This window comes from Neomonachus schauinslandi, chromosome 12, assembly GCF_002201575.2.
Source record: "Neomonachus schauinslandi chromosome 12, ASM220157v2, whole genome shotgun sequence".
NCBI classification, from domain to species: Eukaryota; Metazoa; Chordata; class Mammalia; order Carnivora; family Phocidae; genus Neomonachus; species Neomonachus schauinslandi.
In genome coordinates this window covers 55,632,590-55,656,044 of record NC_058414.1, presented here as the reverse complement: position 1 = coordinate 55,656,044, position 23,455 = coordinate 55,632,590, and the positions used below count along the sequence as shown (strand labels likewise).

At 42.2% G+C, this 23,455-nt stretch overlaps 1 protein-coding gene across 4 annotated transcripts in view; it reads left to right on the top strand.

The window, feature by feature from the left end:
* Positions 1 to 23,455, top strand: part of OSBPL3 (oxysterol binding protein like 3) — an 85,430-nt gene that overhangs the window by 11,579 nt on the left and 50,396 nt on the right. For 2 of the 4 annotated variants that reach the window (XM_021689657.1, XM_021689656.1), the window contains exons 2-9: positions 8,790 to 8,906; positions 9,060 to 9,113; positions 9,921 to 10,034; positions 13,523 to 13,690; positions 14,262 to 14,385; positions 16,119 to 16,222; positions 16,432 to 16,524; positions 18,003 to 18,159. In XM_021689657.1, the coding sequence (XP_021545332.1) occupies positions 8,790 to 8,906; positions 9,060 to 9,113; positions 9,921 to 10,034; positions 13,523 to 13,690; positions 14,262 to 14,385; positions 16,119 to 16,222; positions 16,432 to 16,524; positions 18,003 to 18,159 (931 nt within the window). The remainder of the gene's footprint in view (positions 1 to 8,789; positions 8,907 to 9,059; positions 9,114 to 9,920; positions 10,035 to 13,522; positions 13,691 to 14,261; positions 14,386 to 16,118; positions 16,223 to 16,431; positions 16,525 to 18,002; positions 18,160 to 23,455) is intronic. The other 2 variants (XM_021689659.1, XM_021689658.1) reach the window with 1 other exon arrangement.

Sequence of the window (23,455 nt, the reverse complement as noted above, 5' to 3'; positions counted from 1 at the left end):
GGGACTCGATCCCAGAACCCTGGGATTATGACCTGAGCCGAACGCAGATGCTTAACCAACGGAGCCACCCAGGCATCCCTACAGTATGATTTTTTTTTTTTTTTAATGAAAGGTAGTAAAGATAAAATATTAAAATGGTGCTGGAAGGTATACAACAAAGAGCACAAGAGAGTCTCCCCCAATTTGTGCCTCTGGCTGAGTTCCGTTCACAGAGGAGTCTGTATGGGAGGATTTCCCTGGCATCACATGCACCTGCCCCTGTGTGAGGAGGGAGCCCAGGGGCTCTTCGGTGAGGCTGTCTGCCACTGTGACAGTGAGGGACTTCTTAGAAAGGGGTAGGGGGAAGGGCACTAGGTTGGAGTCGAAAGATTGGTCCTGGCCCTCAGAAGTCCATCACTCCTTTTTGTGGTCCTACACAAATCATTTATCTTAGATTCCTCATCTCTAAAATGAAAGAGCTGGGTAGATGACTTCACATTCTCTTTCAAACTCTGAGGTTTAAAAGAACTACTCTACGAGAGCAAACAAACCACTACTTCTGTACCCTGAAAAAATCAATAAACCCGGAAGAGACTCTTGAGTCCCTTGCGTGCACAGAGTTATCCCGTCATCACTGGCTAACACACATGCCTGTTACGTGCAGGAACGTGCTGCCAGGCAGACTGACTGTGCCTGGGGAGAGAGCAGGGCTGGGGGTGAGGAGCCGGACGGGCAGGGCAGCAGGCAGCCTTCGGGGGACTCTAGTATACTCGTAGGTGATCTTGAGCAGAGAGGTTGTGTGTGTGGTCTGCAGCCCACAGATGGGGCCGACCACTGCAGGGCGGGTGATGTTGGGCGGACTACGTACACCTTCATTACCGAGTCACTGGGGGCACGTAGAAGATCGTCAGGAAGTACTACTTGTTACTTGTATTGCTGTTGTCACTACCACGGTAGCAGCTATGACCACCCTGCCCCCACCCCTCTAATGGGCTGCATGGCCCGAGCATGGTGGCATTTATAGGTTTGGTGTAACAATTGCAACTCTCAGTGACTAAATATAAGTACAGAATTGGTATGGCATCAGTTAAAGCTGTCATTATATTAACTGGGAATCTATTGACAAGTATTTCCATATGTTCATAGTATAATCATAAAAGATGATATTGATGATTCTGAGGCTTTAGAAAATCAGAAATGCTGGGGTCCCTGGGTGGCTCAGTCGGTTAAGCATCTGCCTTCTGCTCAGGTCATGATCCCAGGGGTCTGGGATTGAGCCCTACATTGGGCCCTGTGCTCAGCAGGGAGGTCTGCTTGTCCCTCTGCCCGCCAACCCCCCCCATCATGCTCTCTCGCTCTCAAATAAATAAAATCTTAAAAAAAGATCAGAAATGCCTTTAAAGTCATTAAAGGCATGTTAAATTATGCTCCATGTGATTTAATGCTAGGTATTATTGTCTTGTGAATTTTAAAAACCTGAGAAGCAGATTAGATAAATAATCAGAGCAACCCACTCCACATTCAGGCCAGATAGAGGCAATCACAACACTCTTCAGCTGCAGGAAGAATGGAAGTCCTTTTCTATTTCTGACATCACTGCAGGGGACAGCGCTGAGAATCCAGCATTTGAAAGTTGCAGAGGAGACGTTCACTGTGGAAACAGCTGTGCTGGGGGGGGGGACGCTTTCAACTTGTGCACTCAGCAATATGGAAATGAACTGTGCCAGCTCATGAGCATGGATAAATGCTTAGCTGCCTTTCCAACCACAAAGCAGCTTTCTATATTTGGCCCTCTTTTGACATTCAGTAGAACAGACTGAATTTAATGCCGGACGACAGTGCCAGACTGTGTTCAGTTAAAACTGAAGCGAAGACCTTAAGAAGCCGCTTTCCCCAGATGCTGTCACATTTCTCTCTCCATCTTATATTCGCGGTGAGCTTTCAGCCTGACAGCCTCAGGGCAGCTTATCAGCCCGGCCAGCCGTGTTGGGCTAAGTCAGCAGGGCCTTGATCTTCCCCGGGGGCCCAAGTCCACCCTGTACTGTATCTTAGAACATTCGGCTCAAGGTGCATGTCCCGCTCCTTGGTCACCGGGTGTATGGAACACAAACAGCTATTTCAGGACCCCTGGTCCCTTGAGCCAAGAGAAGGCGGCATCTTTGTTTTTTTCTGTCCTGAGTACCAGTTCACCCCATTTCAGCACACATGATTAAAATCCCTCACCCTGAGGACTCTTTTGGGCCCTTTTCATACCCCCTTGCTCCTCAGAGTAGTTCATTCAGTGCGTATTTTATTCAGGGCCCCTAAGTCCGAAGTAGTGAGATTACTACATAGAGGACCCTGTCTCTGGCCTCACGGAACCACGTTCTGACTCAGAGAGAGACTCGTTTGAGTGAGGCTTGTGGAAGTGCTGATGAGGGAGAGAATTTGTGCCCCAAGGAGAAGGTTTGGGGCAAATGAGAATTCACAGGTTGAGAAGTAGATGGGGCAGACATTCCAAATATAAAAAAGCGAATGAGCAAAGAATTGGCAGTGTTAAAATGCCCAGGCTGATTTCCTGCCCTAGTTCAGTGGGACTACAGGATAGGAAGCATGGTAGCTCTGAGCAGGACCCTAGACCTTGCGTGTCTCTACCCGTAGGGCAATGTTCCCTAACTCCTTCAAACTGCTTCAGGATCTTGGCCACTGCTTGGCATTTACTCTGGTTTATCATCAGAATTTATATATTTAAATTATAGCAGAATATGCATTATATTATAATATGTAGCAGAATGAATAAAAATGCAGGTTCCGAAGTCAGGTGGCTTTACTTCTTGGTAGCTTTATGGCATTGGTGAAGTTATCTAATGCTCTCGTCCTCATTCCAAAAATTCCCAGAAGTTTCCACATTCCAAAAATAAGGATACTAATCCAACCTCACAGGATGGTGCAAGGATTAAGTGCCATATTGTAAGTAGTGTTTATTAGCACACTACCTGGCAGATAGTGCATGCTTAATAAATTTAGTTATTGTGTTTCATTTATTTGTTCAACATATTTCTGCATACCTACTGTGCCCTATTAAGTAATGAGCAAGGCAGAAAAGATTCGTGCTTTCATGGAGCTAGAAACTGTTCTCCAATTATTTTATGTTATTATTGTTTATATTGTTCCATTTGTAGGCTCTTTCAGCAGGCCCCCTTGGATAGTATTTCCTGAGGCACTACCCTTTTGTGTTTTAAATTGCAGACTGTATAGAAGTATGGATACGACTTAATACTTCCTTGTTAACCATCTACCTAGCACCATTTATTGGGTTTGAGAACTTAATCCATTTTCTTGGGTTGAAACCCCAACAGTTAATAAACCTGGGAAAATTCTTTTATTTGATATTTATATCTATATCTATATCTAGTGTATAGCATATATATCATATGTATAACAAATATAAAAATAATATATATATATAGTTCATTGCTGGGGTTCTAAGCAAGTTGAAAAGATGATCCCTACAACTGTTTTGGGGAGAAAAGACCAAAGTCCTGGGGATAAAAGTGGGAAAAATTCATGAATTAATTAAACACTAAGTTATTTGATAATAGACAGTAATACTACTATAAATTTTTTAAAGATTTTATTTATTTAAGAGAGAGAAAGAGCGAGTGCACAAGCAGAGGGAGAGGGAGAAGCAGACTCCCCGCTGAGCAGGAAGCCCGATGAGGGGCTTGATCCCAGGACCCTGGGATCATGACCCAAGCCGAAGGCAGATGCTTCACCGAGTGAGCCACCCAGATGCCCCGACAGTAATACTGCTATATTTATAGGAATACACAATTGATGTGGTTTAGATAATTTAGGAAAATTTCAGAAACTGAACTTAAAATTTTGAAGGGTTTGCACGGGTGGAAAAGATTAAGAGAAGATTCTGGGAGGCTCTAACAATATAAATAAACTACAGAAGTGAAAATGCAGATAAGTATTACATTATATTCATTTGTATACTACATGGAGGGTAAGGCATAATGGGGCCCCATAAATGATTATGGAAGTGGAGAGTCTTGGGAAACCAGGTTGGATGAGAGCTTGGGTCAAGATAGTGGCTGGGGAACAGAGAGGAAGGGACATAGAAGGTAAACATTTTGAGGATGAAACCAACAGTACTTACTTATGAGAAATTAATTAATTAATTAAGCCCTCACAGTTCCAAAGGGATCTCACTACACCATGAAGACATAACATTTCTTCTCATAGAATTTGTGTCAGGGGCGCCTGGGTGGCTCAGTCGTTAAGCGTCTGCCTTCGGCTCAGGTCATGATCCTGGGGTCCTGGGATCGAGTCCCACATCGGGCTCCCTGCTCAGCAGGAAGCCTGACTCTCCCTCTGCTTGTGTTCCTGCTCTAGCTATCTCTCTCTCTGTCAAATAAATAAATAAAATCTTTAAAAAAAAAAAAAAAATTTGTGTCAGGTACAGCAGTGGTTCTTAATCCCACCAAAACAATATCCCTTTATTGTGACCAATATTTTAATGACCCCTTTACTCTCCTCAAATGAAATTCATTAATAATTTATAATGAATAATAATTTTGAAAATATCACCATAATGCTTTCCTGTAATATAAAGGAAAACTCAAAGAAAGTGGTTAATGTTAAAATATTTATTTTAATGTGTAGAAGCCCACATATGATTATACCAGAAGATATAATGATGTGGTCAGATACACCTATATGTAAAATGTGACAGCTACTAATGCAGACCCACATGGGTTTGTTGTGCTAATAACTCAAATACCGCAAGTGACACGGCCTTCAGCAACACGATTCTCCAGAATGGCGGGTGATGCTTGTTAAGGTCCCAAACAGAAGGATATATAGCCTTCCCTCAGTTATCCAAGAGTCGCAATAGCAAGAATTCAACGTGTATAAAAACCATGCAGAAAAACTTTGGTATGGATGTGAAAGAATCAAATTCTGTGCTCAAGAAATTATAAACAGGTTTCACCTACAAAAAAGTCCACTGGAACTTTGGAAAGTCTCATGGGAAGTGGGACAACTTTTCATTGTCTAAGACAAAGGCATTGGGGGACATTTACCATCCCTGGATCCCAGCCATTAGATCGCAGGAACCGTGACAACTAAAAGTACCCCCACCATTTTGCAGCCCCGGAGGGAGAGTACTGCCCCCGCAGAGAACGCTGGCTCTCAGGTTTCAGCCGAGTGACTCAAGGACAGTGACAGACAGGGAAGTTGGAAGGGGAGGATTTGGATGGCAAGCCCATAAAACGAGTTGGCTGCAGAGATTTCTTCCTCAGTCAAGCAGAGTCTTCACTTTCTTAAATACTTCAAATCTGGCTTTTCCAATCTGGTAAGAGTTTTAAGTTCTGAGCCCAGGTAGAAAATAAAGTGAGGAAAAAAGATGATATTTTGTTTGGCATAAATGCAAACCCTTTCTGGCTTATTTCCTTTAAATGCCAACAAATGAGCCCTCCACCTTGGCTCATTGGCAGGAATGTATTGTGTCTCAAAAATTCAGGAGAGATGTAGTTCCAACATGAATCCTTGAAACATTTTTGAAATTTAATTCTTGTTTTTCTTTAAACTACAGATATGATCTCATTCCGTTTTTTTTTTTTTTCAGTTTTGTGAAGTATGCAATTAACATCTAATCCCTCTTGGCATTTGCATTCTGCACAATTGAATGTATTGAGCAGACACACGTGATTGTCTAGTATTATCACTGCATGTTGCCTTCTGCTTGGGTATCTTAAATTGAAAGGACTTGATCCCCTTAGAGTACTTTCCAAAAGATTTTGAGCCATAGATTTCCATTTAACAATGATAATACACACATATACCCTCTTTCACAAATATGAATGTGCTGTATTTAACTTGTAAATAGTCATTTGGCCCAAAGACACGGGGCACATTTCAAATGCATGCTGATTTATAATATTCCAAGAACATAAATCTGTTTGCAGTCTTATTCTAAGACCAAGTTTATCTGTTAGCCAATCAGATGTATAGTATTCACAGGACAGCAGGTTAAGCATTGTGAAGAAATCAGAAGTGAACTAGACACTTTACACCCTCAAGGAGTCTGTTGTCTAGTAGGGATGATAAAGTCTCACATATAATATCATAAGTAAGTGGTAACCCATTGGAAATGTAAGATGGAGTGCTGATGGAGTTTCTAGGATGAAATAGTACTTTCCTTTGAAGAAGGCTTCCTGGAGGAGGTGGAATTTTTAACTTGACCTTAAGAATTCATTAAAATTGTGACAGGTAGGACACGTTAAATTTTGCGGAATGGCTTTCTAAGCTGAAGTACATGTGGACAGAGGTCATGAGTGTGTGTGCCTGTGCGTATGGCTTCCCATCACTTAATAATATGCATTCTCCAGGTATTGTCTGGGTGTAATTAAGTGACTCTGAATAATTGATAGTGCTATAAAGAAATCTCATTTGACATTGTTGCCTTTCTGAAAAAGTCCTCCAGTTTAAGAGCTAAATATAATCTTTGCTTTTTTCCATTGAAGAATTCCCTTTTACAACTCCGGATCTTGGCATACTACTACAGCATTTCAAAAGTCTGGAATGTACTTTTAACTATATTCATAGTAAAGTGCAATCGGACATAAGGCAGGTCCGTCAGGATTGTCACATAAAGAGTTCAGTGGCTAAAGTACAGAGGTGTTCTCGTTACCACGTGTTTCCCATGTATTGGACTTGACAACACAGAAACTGAGCCAGAGCACCCACGACCCCTGTGGTTCCATGCCCTTCCTTGAGACTGTTTCCTGGGGCTTGAATCAAACTGCTTCTGCTCCCTGGTGCTGGCCCAGACTTACTGTCCATCTCCCAATTCCTCTGGCCTCTACCTGTAATCCTCGCCTGTAGTCTGGAGATTCAACTAAAAGCAAGTTAGTCAACACAAAATCTTGGCCAAAAGGACACATTTGTCTCTTGGAGAGATATTTGCACCCCACGTTCATTGCAACTTTATTCACAGCAGCCAAGACAAGGAAACAACCTAAGTGTCCGTCAGTGGATGAATGGGTAAAGAGAACGTGATGCACACAGAGGGGACTATCATTCAGCCACAAAAAAGAAGGAAATCCTGCCTTTTGCAACAACATGGATAGACATTGAGGACATTAGGCTAAGTGAAATAAATCAGAGAAAGACAAATACCGTATGTTGTTACTTATATGCAGAATCTAAAAAAGCTGAACTCAAGGAAAGAGAGAGTAGAATGGTGTCTCCTGGGGGTGGGAATGGGTGGGAATGGTGAAATGCTAGTCAAATTATACAAACTCCCAGCTATAAGAAGAGTAAGTTCTGGGGGATCTAATGTACAGCATGGTGACTGTATGCCATATTATATTCTTGGAAAGTTGTTAAGAAGGTAGATCTTAAGTGTTATCACCACACACACAAAAAAGCGGTAGTGATGGCAGGGAGGCGTGCAGAATGGAGGTGTATCAAATCATCACATTGTATACCTTAAACTCATATATGTTATATGCCAGTAATATCTCAAAAAAGCTAGAGGGCGTGGGGAAGGACATGTTTGTCAAAACTTAATTATCCTATGTTGGAAATGTTTCTCTCTGATCTGGATGGTAGTTACTGATGGGATAGGTGTATAAATTCATCAGGTTGTACTTTTAAGGTTTGTGCATTTCATGTATATTAATCCATTAGTAAAATAAAAATCCATTATCTCAGCCTCTAAAATGGGTATTGCCAATTTTGGTCTATCTTGGGGTAATTTTGCAATGCTTTGTGCATTTTCAAGCACTTAAAAATAAATTTTCAGAATTTTTAGTGTTTTTCTTTTGTATTCCCTTTTAAATCCTTTTTCAATCAATGAGTTAACACTACTAGATAGCCAACAACAGAGGATTAATCGTAATAACAGTTTGTACCTCCTCAAAATTACAAACAGCTCAGTACAGCAATAATTGTCTTCCCCCCAAAAGTTTTTGAAACAAAAGAAGGGTGTGGCGGACAACATTTCTGGAAAAAGAGGAAGAAAATACTTGTTTCAAAAGCACCTTTTTAATGCTTCAGGATTTCCAATATTTAAATATCTAGAATTTAAAGAGATTAACTTGCAACTGAATCATTATTTTGACCATGTTGTCATGTTTACCAGCTTGCATTCAGTCTCATACTTTTCGGCCAGTTCTTAAGAATTTTCCCATATTCTCACCTGATGGCTGTAGGTTTTGGTTAAAATTCAGATTGAAGTCTAGTGGTGAGCAAACAGTAACTGTGTGATGATGTCAAAGGGGACAAAAATAGAACTGACAGTAAAAGCTTTACCATTAGCCATGTTTAAGCACTAAAGAGAGAGAAACACTCCCTTCTAGGAGAGGCATTTTGAAAAAAAAATCAAACTTGATGCCATTAAATTACAGCATTAAATCCATGAAGTCCAGGACCTGTATGAAAATTAAATTTTAGGGACGCCTGGGTGGCTCTGTCGGTTAGGCATCTGCCTTCTGCTCAGGTTATGATCCCGGAGTCCTGGGATCGAGTCCCATGATCCCAGAGTCCTGGGATCGAGTCCCACATCGGGTACCTTGCTCGGCAGGGAGCCTGCTTCTCCCTCTGCCTCTGCTCGCTGCTCATGCTCTCTCTCTCTCTGACAAATGAATAAATAAAATCTTTTTTAAAAAAAAAAGAAAATTAAATTTTAACTTCTTCTCGCCAACAAACCTAGCCAAGCTCACCATCTTGGATGGATTTACCAGTAGGATGAAGTGTCTCTGACTGTTGTTATTATTTGTGAAGGTAGCCATTTAGCACGAACTGTTTTATTGGCACAGGACAGCTGGGAAGTGGTGGAAGGGCTGAGAGGAGAGATGAGTTACACCCAAGAGCCTCCCATTCAGGAAGGATTTTTGCTGAAAAAGAGGAAATGGCCCTTAAAAGGCTGGCACAAGGTAAGACGCTGGTCTTTGCTTCACCTTTATTTGCACGCACTCAGTACATGGTTTGTAGGCATGTATATTTAATTTGAAGTTGAAAATTGGGACCGAGGGAAAGGAAGATGTCTAAATGGGGTGTCTTAGTGAATTATACTTTCTTCCCTACAGAGATTTTTCTATCTGGACAAAGGAATCTTGAAATATGCCAAGAGCCAAACCGATGTAAGTCTTCTTCTTAATCAAATATGTTACTAAGGAATTCTGAAGGGCTAATTGTTGTCAGCTCCTGGAAGAGATTGTACACATTTGGGGATTGTATTTCTCTGAACTGGAAACCGAAGGGGGTAATAGTTCCTTCACGTGGACCAGAGGTGCCTACTCCACACTGTCCCAGGCCTGGGTTCTGGGTGGGCTCAGTTCGCTCCTGAGTATCCAGGGGTCTGTTCAGGTCTTAGGGTTGGGCTGACATTTTCCCAGCAAGATAACAGGAATAAAACATAGGAGAGGTATCACTCCCACTGTTACAGTGACCGAGGGGTTTGGTGGGGAAGGCCCTTGATGGTGATAGAAAATTCTCTATTGCTTTAACACTAGGGAGACAGCCCATAAGGGCTGGAATGACTGTTCGTCCTGCCCCTTGTACGGGTCCTCCTCTCACCCAGCGCTTCCCTCTTCCTTTCTTGCTTCCGTTGACTGGTAGAGTGCTCATCTTGTTGGGTTGCATGTAGAAAACCTGGCATAATGCCTGAACCACGGTGGCTTGTCTTAGCTTCCTGCCCTTACGCCTCTTTTTAAATCACTTCTGATTGCCTTAACCGCTTGTTACTTAACCACTCTTAGACCAAAACAGATAATGGGTGGACATCACTTAATTCAGTACCCTTTCACACTAAATGCTTGGTAAGTCGTAGTTCCTATGTTTGTATTCGTGGATGTTGAAGGGGAGGCTACAGGAGAGGAGCGTCAGGGATGTTACTACTGTTGTTAATACCCTGGACCTCAAGCGGCCCTCTTCTTACGCCTCTGCAGATCGAGAGAGAGAAGCTGCACGGCTGCATTGATGTTGGGCTCTCGGTGATGTCCGTAAAGAAGTCATCAAAATGCATAGATCTGGATACCGAGGAGCACATCTACCATCTGAAGGTGAGGCTGCTTCCCGGGCGCCATCTCCTGTCGCATGGTTTCTTTAGGTTGCAAAGGGATTGGTGATGCCCTTTGATTATCTCAAAAGATCCAACCAATGTGTAGAAGATCTTCCTTATGAAAGTATTTCTAACAGATGCTATTGATATTTGGATGGACCATCTCACACACTGCTAAAGGTTTAGCATCCTTGTCGCCCACCCCCTAAGGACCACCCCTCCCACATACCGTGATTGTGACAACAGTCAGTGGTAAAAAAAACTTCATGTTTCCAAATAACCCCTCCTTCCCCTAGACTGTGCCACCTTTAGTGAAGAACCATTTACCATAGGTTAAAATAGGTTCCCTGAAATACAATATTTAATATTTAGTCTTACCCTTTTAGCTAATTTTATAGGGATTCCATTAAAATTCTCATACTACAGTGAATGTCAAGAACTTTTCTCCTAAAATATGGGCCTCCAAATCTACCCCTGAAAGCGGCTTACTCCTCCTTTCTGCCCTCTCCCCTGCAGATGGTATAGATGGTTAAAAGCATGATATAGGAGCTTCAGAGGTCCAGATCTGGTTCAAATCTTGACCTGGCTACTTACTAGCTACTGGCCTTTGGCAAATTTTTTTTTTTTTTAAGTTTTATTTATTTATTTGATAGAGAGAGACAGCGGGGGAGGGAACACAAGCAGGGGGAGTGGGAGAGGGAGAAGCAGGCTCCCCGCCGAGCAGGGAGCCCAACGCGGGGCTCGATTCCAGGACCCCGGGATCATGACCTGAGCCGAAGGCAGACGCTTAACGACTGAGCCACCCAGACACCCCTTTTGGCAAATTTTTTAATCCCTGAAAGTCTCTGTTTTCTCACCACCCTTCCCCAGAATAGGAATTATTAGAGTGCCCATGTGGTACCGCTGCATGGAAGACACTTGGCATGATGCCCAGACTGCTGTCAGCTCAATAAGTTTAGTTTTTGTGTATAATTATTAGGTGGTACCCAAATGTGAGGAATTAATTGAGAGGATGTTAAGACTCTTTTCTTACTTAGGCAAATTACTTGGAATATTGAGAATGGGGGCTGGGAGTTGGGAAAATGGGAGCATGAGATGATGAGCTCCGTGTCTTAAGATGCCCCATGCTCTCCTCATAGCATCTGTGCGGTGCTTGCACAAATCTATGCATAACACATACGTGTGCTTGACTGACTGCACAAGATGGTCAAATCCATACTGTCTCCTAGCCTAAGCCCCAAGCAAAGCAGGGTTTCTCATCCTCAACACTATTGACATAGTGAACTGGAGAATTCTTTGATGTGGGGTCCGTCCTGTACATTATAGGATGTTGAAGGGCATCCCTGGCCTCTGCCCACTAGATATCAGTAACAAACTCCCTTCACTTATAACAGCCAAAAAATGTCTCCCATTGCCACATGTTCCTTGGTTGACAATAACAACAACAACAAAAAAAATTAGGAAAGAATAGCCCAACCACCCCGTTTCAAAGGTCAGTCTCCTCTAGAATAGTTTCAGTCGTGTCTCCATGTACTTCCAATGACTCTTACTTAGTTCTGTTTTTTTTTAATTAAGATTTTATTTATTTATTTGACAGAGAGAGAGAGTACAAGCAGGGGAAGTGGCAGGCAGAGGGAGAGGGAGAAGCAGGTTCCCCGCCAACAGGGAGCCTGATGTGGGGCTTGATCCCAGGGTCCTGGGATCATGACGTGAGCCGAAGACCAATGCTTAACCGACTGAGCCACCCAGGTGCCCCACTTAACCTAGTTCTGTTTTGACATGGTCAGGAAATAATAGTTTCTTGTTCATCTGCTATTCTAGTTAATAGAATAAAAGTAATTATTAATTCCTAATTTTTGAGGAACCATAGTGCCTTAAAATAACACTATGTACTAATATCATGATAAACAACAGTTTAATATTTCCCTGTGTTGATCTACTTTAAGTTCTGTTCATCTTTCCTGTTCATTCATTTGAACGTCAGCTGTGAGTAGTAGTGTAGGTATGAGCAGTTGTCTGCGGGTCCTCGTTAATAGCCTCAGAGTCAGGCAGTTTTTAAATGGCAGTCATCCAGTCCCATTGTCTTATTTTATAGATGAGGAATCTGGGCAGCCAAGGGGTTAAGTGGCTGTCCACCCACGGTCCTATATCAACTTGTGGGGTTGGAACAGAATGCTGGACGGTTATTTAATAAAGTGCTTTTATTCTTCTACCTCATTTAACCAATAAAAAAATGAGTCAAGAGGAATGTTTTGGGCGCCGATTTTTAAGGGCCTCTGAGAGCAGATCAGTGCAAAGGGTGATGTAAGATTCCTGTGAAGTTCCCGCCATAAGCGCATCTGGGAAGTGAAATACCTTTCGAGGACATAATTTAGGGGGAGATAAGTAGATATAAGTCAGTTTGTATTGCTTTTTCCTGTAAATGATGTATTCAGTAGCACCTGGAGGGGTTTTAAGTCCTGAATGTACTTCTAATCAACACAACAGACCTAAGAGCCGACCTAATGTTTCCTAAATGAGTGATGGCTATAGACATCCTTGCTTTCAGCAGTGGTGGTAGTAAAGATTTTAACAGATTGACCTGGAGTTTTCTTCTCGGAAGGTAACCTACCATGCATCCTGTTGGGTGATTTTAAGCTGCCACTTCGTGAGTCTCTGTTCTAATATATAGGTATCTATTGTTTTTCACTTTGAAAGTATTAATACAGCCTCGTACATACAAAACCTGGACTGTGAAGAAAGATCTAGTGCATAGGTGCTTGTTATATTCTTTTTAGTACTTTTGTGAACATTTGAAATACTTTATAATAAAAGTTGCTAGTTATAAACATTTTTCTTCATGGAAAGTAGACACTGATAGATAACTCATTTATGGTGGTGTAGGTGTGTTTGAAAAATCTTGGAAATCTCCAATAATAGTTTTTCACATTTTTTTTTTTCTATTTCCAAGTGCAGGAGAAAAGTTTTTTAAAATAACCTTCACATTCCTCAGCAATGTGTTCTTTGTCAGAGAAGATTAAGAAGGTTAAATATTTGGGGAAGAATTTACAAATTTGTTCCAGTTCGGAGAAGATTGATCTGAAAAGTCTGAATTATAAAAGAGTTTAAAAAGAAACATGGTGCTAATATTTTCAGTAAGAATAGGAAAAGTGGGGACAAGTGAATTTGGGAATGTTTTGAGGCAGGTAAATATGAATTCTAATTTATTTGTTGTTCAATATGAGTGGTAATGTTTTGCTTTCTTAATAATAGCATGACAATTGGACCCTTTCATTGAGAGCCTAAATGAAGTTTATGAAGACCATTTTTATTCTCCATTTCCTCCTCAAACTTGTTCCTGTAGATCACAAATGTAAACTAAGTCAATAAACTTGTATTTCTACATTTCTCCATGTGCCAACATGTAAAGAGAGCGTGTCTCAATTGAATGAAGAAATTGCTCCTTTCAGTGAGGGATGCTCTTGTTTCCCTCTTTTTAATATAATTTAGGTCAAGTCAGAAGAAGTCTTTGATGAGTGGGTATCCAAACTCCGCCACCACAGAATGTATCGTCAGAATGAAATCGCCATGTTTCCACACGAGGTTAACCACTATTTCCCAGGATCCACTGTCACAGACTCCACATCTGGGGTCTTGGACTCCCTTTCAAGTAGGAAGGTAAGAGCTTGCCAATTATGAGTCTAAAAGAAGGGGGTGGCTTTGTGCGGGGGTGTCCCAACCCGGGGGCTCCGTGTGAAGGAAGAAGAGCTCGTGGGAGGAATTTCTTTGTGCAGTTGGTCAGAACCAGGACCAGAGGAACATCTGCTGTCCCTGGGACAGTAACTGATGAACGGCTCATACAGGGGAATTTAATGGCCCTGAATGCTGCAGCCTCCCTTGACTATTTTGACTTTGGTTTTCTTTTCTGGTTGTAAATGCAGTATGCATGTTTATAGCCATAGAGGATTGTGAAATTTCCCAACATTTCTATCATGATTTTGGTATGATTATCGTTTGACCGAAGAAGAAATTCAGGACAGCAGCCCCAGGCATGAGAGCATGGTATGGCCAGGCTGAGGTGACAGCCAGAGCTTAGGGTCTCTAGTGGAGTGCTTTGTAGAAGCTTCTTCCCCATTACAGGCAGACGGCTTCCATTAGCGACTGGCTCACTTTGTTGTCCTTTACCCTAACGTGTTCCCACTGGGCTCTGTTTTCATTTATAATGTGCTTTTTGTCATCTGTGGAACAGCGTAGCAGTATATCAAAGCAGAGCTCGATTCAAACTGGAAGCAATTTATCATTTTCTTGTGCTGGTGAGACACGAGTTCCATTATGGTTACAATCTTCAGAGGACATGGAGAAATGCTCGAAAGGTAAAATGACTTGAAACCTCTGCTACTTTCTGTCATGGCTCTTAGATGGCACTCGTTGAGTATTTACACCTCAGGTGAATTTCCCCGTCACTGTTCCACATTTCCACTCAGAGTTTGCTTACTGAGTTTGCAGTGGTGATGAACAAAATACGCTCTCCCTGCAGAGCTTCACGTCTTCACCTGGGTGTGCATGCAGACAGGTTTCCTTTCATATTCTTTAAGTACCCAGGTCTGAATTCCATGAGGACCTCCTAAATTGCAGTCTCCATGGGTGGGCTCTACACAGCTCTCTAGTTTTTTTTTTAAGTGCTAAAACTGACTCCGGTGTACATCCAAGATCGGGAGTCATTGCTCACGGTGAGTGGGTGAACCAAATGGAGCTCCCCACGAAATAGGAGTTCTCCACCCTATCTGCACACTAGAATCACTAGAAGAGCATTTAAAAGGCAAGAATACCCACTCTCCACAAGAATTTCTTTAAATTGGTCTGCACTTGGGCCCTGGCATCACTGATTTTCTACAGTTTCCCAAATGACTCTGATAAGGAGTCAGGATTGAGAACTCTTCCATAAAGAAGCTCAGTGTTCTCAACTCTAATTAGCTAAGAACCACCCAGGGAACTAAAAAACGAAACAAGTCACCAGTGGGATTGGGGATGTTCTGACTTAATTATCTCAAGATGGGACTTGGACATATGGAATTTAAAGAATTTCCCCAGTTGATTTTAAAGCAGAGCCATGATTGAGAACCACGATGAGAGAAAGATGCCAGGTCTTGAAAAGCACATTTTCTCCTGTTGAATGCAAATACTATCACACTTGGGGCCATAATGGATTTGCCCTCCCAGTAAATGTCACGAGGGAGCTTCACTGAGCTCACACAGCTTTGGCACAGCTAGTCCTCGAAGTGCCATCTCTGGGCCAGCAGCATTGGCCTGGCCTGCAAACTTATTTGAAACGCAAATTCTCAGATAGACCAAATCAGAAACTGTGGGTGGATCTCAGTGATCTGTGGTTTAACAAGTTCTCCAGTTGATTCTGATGATGTCAAAGTTTGAGAGCCATTTGGGTCTTGCTTTCTTAGTGGAAACAGCCACCATCATCCAGTGAACAACAAATTAAGGACTATCTTCTGAGTTAGCGACCAAGGAACTGGTATGAGAACTCTTAGGTCCTCTTGGGTCAATGTGCAGATGATCATCACGATCTCCTGTGGGTCCCTGATCGACAGGTATCCTTAGAGACCAATGCAACCTTCAGCTTTGTTTCATTCATTTACTTGTCTGGAGTCCTTGTAAGCAGAGAATGACACCCTGTTATTACAGTATTAGAAATAATGATGATAGTGATGATAGCTGATTTACTTACTGCTGACAGAGTACCAGCACTCTAAAAGCATGCTGCCTCTATCAACTCACAACTGTCCTATGAAGGCAGGTGTATGATTCTCTCCCTTTCCCAGATGAGAAAACTAAGGCACAGAGAAGTGATATAATTTGCCCAAGATTCAGAGTTCAGGAAGGGTTCAAACAGAGGCAGTCTTATTCTCCAAATCCATGCCCTTCACCGTGACAATGTACTGCCTCCTCTGTAAAAAAGAAAGTAAAATTTCATCTCCGTACAGATGTAAATCAAGTAGTATAGATAAATTTACAAAGTCGCTGGCACTTGCCTAGGGCAAGCTGGGTGCCAAGATGAGGGCTTATGAATCTTCCTTTTGCTTTTCTCCCACAGACTTGGCACACTGTCATGCCTACCTGGTGGAAATGAGCCATCTCCTCCAAAGTATGGATGTCCTGCATCGGACATATTCGGCGCCTGCAATCAACGCCATCCAGGTCAGCCAGATCCCTCTGCTGTTTGCACTCCGGTGTTTTTCTGCTTCCCTCTCTCCTCCCCAGCCTCGCACTAACAGTGGGACATTGTCCGGTCTTGATTGCCTCAGCCACATTCGAGGGGATGGAGGTGGTCACTTTGCTGTGCAGTTTTCCCCAATTGGTCTGGTAGGCCTTACTTTCTGTGCTCTCTTTCCTGTTTTGAAACAAAGGGTGGAGCTTTTGAAAGTCCCAAAAAGGAAAAAAGATCACACAGGAGGTGGCGGTCCAGAGCTATTGGCAAAGATGCTAAAGGAACGCTGCAGGTAACCATTGCTTCCTCTGCTCTCCGTGCCACATGCTGGGGGCTGCTGGGACTCCCGATAGGATTTTCTACAGTCGTTCTCACAAATACCCTGTGCAGAGAGAAATTCAGTGACTTCGATTTTCTGGATACTACAGTAAGCATGTAATGGAATTGGGTAAGGGGAAAATGGCATGAGGATGGAGGGAGTGCAGCCGTTTCTCGGACTTCGGTGTCCCTTTCTTTAATGCTGAGCCCGCCTGCCCTCTTCCTTGCTTGTGTGTGTGCTCTGACCCACCTCTTCTGCTGCCAGTCAGTGGATTCATCATCCCTCTGAGCCCACTGGAGTCTCTGGAAACGGGACATTGTGCAGACTCTCTTTTGCCTCTTGTGTCCAACCTCCCAAACCCCCATCAGAGTTTCACTGAGCTACATTAGCCACTGACTTCCCCGGTACACAGCTAAGCCAGAGGCTAAGATTTGCAGCTCGGCCATTGCATATTAAATTAGGACATTGTTAGGGTCAAATAAATCAGAGACTTAATGGGTAAGTCATCTGCTATACCCTTGCATACTCTTTGGTTCAAAGCACTTTATGGGTTGAATGGAAGTACTTTCCAAGTAAAGAGTGATTTGTGTACAAACATGTGAGACGTTAGCTTTGTAGAAGCACCAGAGGCAAATTAAGGAAACGTTTTAAAACCTATCCACTGTTGGGCACCTGGGTGGCTCAGTTGGTTAAGCGACTGCCTTCGGCTCAGGTCATGATCCTGGAGTCCCGGGGTCAAGTCCCGCATCGGGCTCCCTGTTCAGCAGGGGGTCTGCTTCTCCCTCTGCCCTCTTCCCTCTCGTGCTCTCTGTCTCTCATTCTCTCTCTCCAAATAAATAAATAAAATCTTTAAAAAAATAAAATAAAATAAAAATAAAAAAATAAAACCTATCCACTGTTAACAACCTAGATGCTGGATGATTATTGCCAGGAGGAAGGAATTGAGTAGAAATGAGAAAGAGCCTGGCAGCTTTAGCTGTCATTTTCAACCTAGAGCTTTAATGCTTCTATCATTTGCAAAAGAATATGTGATTTCTCACCCATTTTTATTTCGCAAGAAGCCAGAGCAAGTTGCTGGAGAAAGTGCTTTCCTGGGTTTTCATTTATTTTCTTTTAAGTCATCACTCAGTAGAAAGATTTACCTATAAAATGTTCTTCTACAACTTTCTAATCTTAGTAACAAGTAAATAGTCTAAGCAGGGCGCCTGGGTGGCTCAGTTGGTTGGGCGACTGCCTTCGGCTCAGGTCATGATCCTGGAGTCCCTGGATCGAGTCCCGCATCGGGCTCCCTGCTCGGCAGGGAGTCTGCTTCTCCCTCTGACCCTCCCCACTCTCATGTACTCTCTTTCATTCTCTCTCTCTCAAATAAATAAATAAAATCTTTAAAAAAAAAAAAAAAGTCTAAGCAATTTGCATCTGAAAAGAAATGTCTCCCTTTGGTGTCACTTCAGGTCCCTAAACCTTTCTCTGGCCCAATAAGACTGCATTCCTCCAATCCTAATTTGTCAACGTTAGATTTTGGAGAAGAGAAAAATTACTCTGATGGCTCTGAAACCTCGTCGGAGTTTTCTAAAATGCAAGAAGACCTGTGTCATATTGCCCATAAAGGTAAATGAGTTTTCTTTCTTCCTGATGTGTTTGATGAAAATGTCAGGTGCATGTCTGGGTATGGGATGCCCTTGGAGCGGGCATCTTAGTTGGTTCATTTTCTGCTCTATTAGGATTTGGGGCAATCTAATTTTTATTTTATTTCCCTGGTAGTAGGGAGGGTATTGACAAGAAGTTTCTTCTTTAAGCCCTTAGGGGAGATGGTGAGAGCATTAGGTATTCTTTAACTCACATGCTGCTGGTGGCGGGATAGATTGGTGCTTTTCTGGAGAGCAGTATGACGTTATGTTTTGAGTTTAAAAAAAGAAATCTGCCTACCCAGCAATTCCACTTTGAAGAATTCGTTCGTAGAAATTAATTTAAAATTTATCCAAATAAAGATATCTCTTGCAGCATTGTTTATCACATCAAAACTAGTCATAGATGTGCAACATCCTTAGCCATTAGGGAACTGCAAGTTAAAGCCAGGATGAGGTATTACTGTACCCCTATCAGAGCTCCACAAAGTTACAAATGCTGGCGAGGACATGGAGAAACTGGGTCCCTCATATATTGCTGGTGGCAATTCAGGACAGTACAGGCACTCTGGACAATGGTTTGGCAGTTTTATAGAAAACCAAACATCACTTGCCACAGAACTCAACATTTGCATTCCAGGCCATTTATCCCAGAGAAATGTGAACCTGAGTCTACACAGAAACCTATACATACAATGTCAGAGCAGCTTTATTTGTATTAGCCAAAGATTGGAACAACCCAAATGTCTTTCAACAGGGGCATGATTAAACAAACTGTGGGACATCCCTACAATGGAGTACAGCTCAGCAATAAAAAGGAACAAATGCTCGTATGCATAGCTGCTTGGGTGGATCTCAAAGACATTATGATGAGTGAAAATAGCCAGTTTCAAAAGGTTGCGTAGTGTACGATTCCACTTAGTAATACTTTTGAAGTGATAAAATGATAGAAGCAGAGAAGAGATTAGTGGTTGCCAGGGCTCAGGGAAAGGGGAAAAATATGGGTGTGATTATGAAGCGGTAGCAAGAGGGATCTTGACGGTAACGGAAAGTTCTGTATCCTGATTATGGTGGTGGTCCCATGAATCTACACATGTGATAAAATTGCAAATAAAATATATTTACACACATACACACAAATGAGAGCACATAAAACTGGTGACATCTGCAGGAGAGCTGTGGATTAGGCCAATGTCAGTTTCCTGGTTTTGATACTGTAGCATAGTTCTGTAAGATGTTACCGCTGTGGGAAACTGGGTATAGGGTACCCGGGTCTTCTCTGTACTGTTTTTGCAACTTCCTGTGAATCTATACTGATTTCGAAATGGAAAGTTTTTGTTTTTTTTTTAAATGGACATAACCTAAATGCCCAACAATAGGGAAATTGGATTTTATAATGCAATATAATTATGTGATAGAATAATCAACAGCACAATAATAAAAATATGGAGCACATAGCTATGAGGTCAGGTATTCACTAAGCACTTTATATGCACTGTTCCATTTCATTCTAGCAGCAACGTGTGGAGCAGATATCATAGTAATCTTCATTGCACAGATAAGAAAGCTGAGGCTTGAAGAAGCTGAAGAGCTTCCTGAATAAGAAAGTGGTAGAAAGTGGCCCACCTGAGACTTGAATCCCAACCTGCCTGGCCCAGTCTGGTGTCTCACCGCCCTTACGGAGGGGATGGCCAGGGCTACTTTTCTAGACACAGAAAGATGTTCACAACATACCATTGAGTAAAAATACAGGTCTCAAAACAATGTATAGGTATGATCCTGTCTGTTCAGAAAAAATAAACTATATAAATCTGGCAGATAGAGGTGTACTAAAAAGTCTGGAAGGATCTACACCAGCATTTTAGTGATGGAGGCTGGAGTTGTAAGTGCTTATTATCTTCTTACTGCTTGTCTTTTTAAAAAATGTGGTATATTTATCATTTTTTTAAAAGGGCAAATGGGTTTAAAAGTTTTAAATGGGAGGGCAAAGGGGTGCCTCGGTGGCTTAGTCGGTTAAGTGGCAGACTCTTGATTTCGGCTCAGGTCATGATTTCGGGATCATGAGATCGAGCCCCGCGCCGGGCTCCAAGTTGGGTGTGGAGCCTGCTTAAAACTTTCCCTCTCCCTTTGCCGCTCCCCTCCTTAGAAATTTTTTAAAAAATGGGAGGGCAATGCTTGAAGTGAGAGGAAGGAAGATACTGGCTCTGCTGCTTTATTCTCCTGGCCCCGTGTTTTTCTCCCATGACATTATTGATTCTTTCAGCTCCCGTTTCCCTTACACCCCACAAACATAAAACATGTTGGTTATGAGGAAACCATTTCATGTTCTTTACAAATCCCAACCTCAATCAAACTCGTGTTCTAGTTGCTGTCAGAACTTTGTCAGTGTTTGCAATGCGATTATAGGATGAGTCTGTAAGAGGGGAAGGATTACCTGCCCCACCCAAAGCTCTTCAGGCAGGCCCTTGTGTGTTCTCTAGTATTAAAGGATCGGTTGCAATCAGGGCATTGCATTTTAGGCTTTGTGGGAGGAAATCCCTGAAAAAAGAGCACAACTTTTTAATAACACGAGCTGTCGGGGCACCTGGGTGGCCCAGTCAGTTAAGCGTCTGACTCTTGGTGTCGGCTCAGGTGGTGAGGCTGCGTTGGGCTTGCACTCGGTGTGGAGTCTGCTGGAGATTCTCTCTCCCTCTGCCCCTCCCGCTCGTGCTCTCTCTTGCTCAAATAAATGAATAGATCTTTAAAAAAAAACAAAACAAAAACCCACGAACTGTCTTTTTACGAATGAGAAGCTAATGCATCCCCGCAGCAGGGCTGTCCTGAATTTTGTCACTGAAGAAGCTGCTCCCTCAGCAGAGAGAGAGAGAGGTTGCCGTGCAGAGTCAGGCCACGGATACCGTCCTCCCGCAGAGGGCTCAGCCTTGTGGCCCGTCTGAAATGGGCTGCGGCCAGATGTTTTGCCTTTCAGGCTTTGTTACACCAAGCTGGCTGCAGAGACTGCCACATGCCTAGACGAGGTCTCGATTTGTGCTCCGAGAAAGGTCCAGGTGCACTTACTCAACAACAACAGCTTTTGCCCCGTGGGCTTAGGGCCTCGAATCCCACAGGGAGCCTAACCGGCTGTGTTTCACTGCTGTGGATTTCAAGTACATACACTCGTGCAGACTGACGGATCTCTGGGAGTCCCTTTCACACAGGCTGTGACTCAGAGGCCTCGTGGAATGGAGACACTTCCCAGGTTTGTCCTCAGTCCTGCGAGCTTGCGCGCTTTCTCACTTCCATACAGTCAAACTCAAAGCATCTTGACCTTTCCTTTCTTCCCGTGTGGGCCTGACCTGGCCACGGACCGTTTGTATGGTACTTTCTTGACTGTATGACTAATCTGTCGACTATGATTCCAGGGCAGGCGAACTAAATGTAGGAATTCCACTGATGTTGTAACATAGTCTGTGTTACCTGCTTTTTCTTCAATTTGTTAAATGCATCTCAATGCTCTCTGTTTTGTAGAAGATTAGATCAAAGGGTGGACAACCAATATATACCCATCATAGGTGAAAAAGTCCTTCTTATATATTATAAATGGAATTTGATTTTTATGGCATATCATTGAAATAATTTTCATTGGTTCGTGTGTCTGGCTTTGAGCATATGTTGACACACATATAAGTAAGCAGAGAACAAAATGTACCAAAACTTAAAAGCCATTAAGGAATTTACATTGCATATATTAACTTTTACATTTCTCCAAATATATTCACGGAACACTTTGCCCATAAAATGCTTTTAAAAACAAAAGAATTCCATGGTTAAAAATGTTTGGAAAACACTGCTGACTATGGTCCCCTTTGAACTTACACAAGAATAGTAAATATTAAAGGCCCTGAGAAGTCCTGCAGCAGAGAAGTCTGTTAGTTTTGTTTAAGTCAGTGATTTTCAATGTATTTGGAAATCTTTCCCTCACTTCCCCAGTAGCTGTTGACACCCAGGAACTAAAGTTCTTGAGAAACATAATGCAGGAAACACAGTAAATAATAAGCCTTTATGGAGCTAACCCTCTATACCATCTGAGTCAGAAGATAGGCATTCATTCTAAGCCACTCTGTTATGACTAGCTGTGGAATTTTTATCTCAGCCAGTTAACTTCTCTGGGCCTCAGTTGCCTCATCTGTTAAATGGCCTAAAGTAGTTCTCCTGACTTTTGGGTCTCAAATTCTGTAACTATTTTCTATGATTGGTTATTTTGTTCTGAATAGAATTCATGCTGTTGCTTACTGTTACAAGAAGGTTTTATGAGACAGTGTTCTATTCTTAGCTGAAATAGAAATGACTGAATATGGTGAGCAGTTGTAGGATAGGAGAGCAAGGACTAGGTAGGACCAGGGTCCTCTGGAAGTGGGGCATTTATGTTCTACTTTGGAAAGAAAACAAGGTTAGGTTTAATGATACTTTCCTAAAGGTATTTTCAGAGAGGGAAAGCCTCATTTACAAATGAAAAGATTAAAAGTAGAACAAAATTAAACTGTATTCCATTATTTAGCATTCTTTTGTTTTTGATTCTTTTCCTGTGTTGAGTCTTAATTGTTGAAGGATCATTTTCTGAACTGTTTTGAGTTTCTGGAAGCATTGGATAAAAAACCAAGCATGTCACGGTGCCATCATTTTCATAGATTAAAAGCTAGAAGATATACAGAATTTAAAGAAAAGCCAGATCATTTATCAAGCATAATTTAGAATTCAGCATAAGAATAGGCTGAGCACTTGCATTTATGTAAATTATCTGGAAATAAGTAGGACCATTTAATCAAATTACCTAATGTATCTAAGTGAAAGAACCATTTGGATAGAGTATCAGAAAGTATTTTAAAACCATGGATATCTTGTGAGGTTTGAAAATTAGAGGAAGCAGATTACAGAAGATCAAACCACCCGAGATATTTTAGGTGTGTTATCATTTCAAAGAAAATTCACCAAAATATGCTTTTCATTAAAAAGAGGGAAAGAAAGGGATGCCTGGGTGGCTCAGTCGGTTAAGCATCTGTCTTCAGCTCAGGTCATGATCCCAGGGTCCTGGGATCGAGCCCCGCTTCGGGCTTCTTGCTCAGCGGGGAACATGCTTCTCCCTCTGCCTGCCGCTCCCCTGCTTGTGCTCTCTCTCTCTCTCTCTCTCTGACAAATAAATAAAATCTTAAAAAAAAAAAAAAAAGAGGGAAAGAAAAATAATGGGTCCTACAGTGGTTTGGGCACTATACGGTAGTATGTTTTCTCACTGTTTCCTTAAA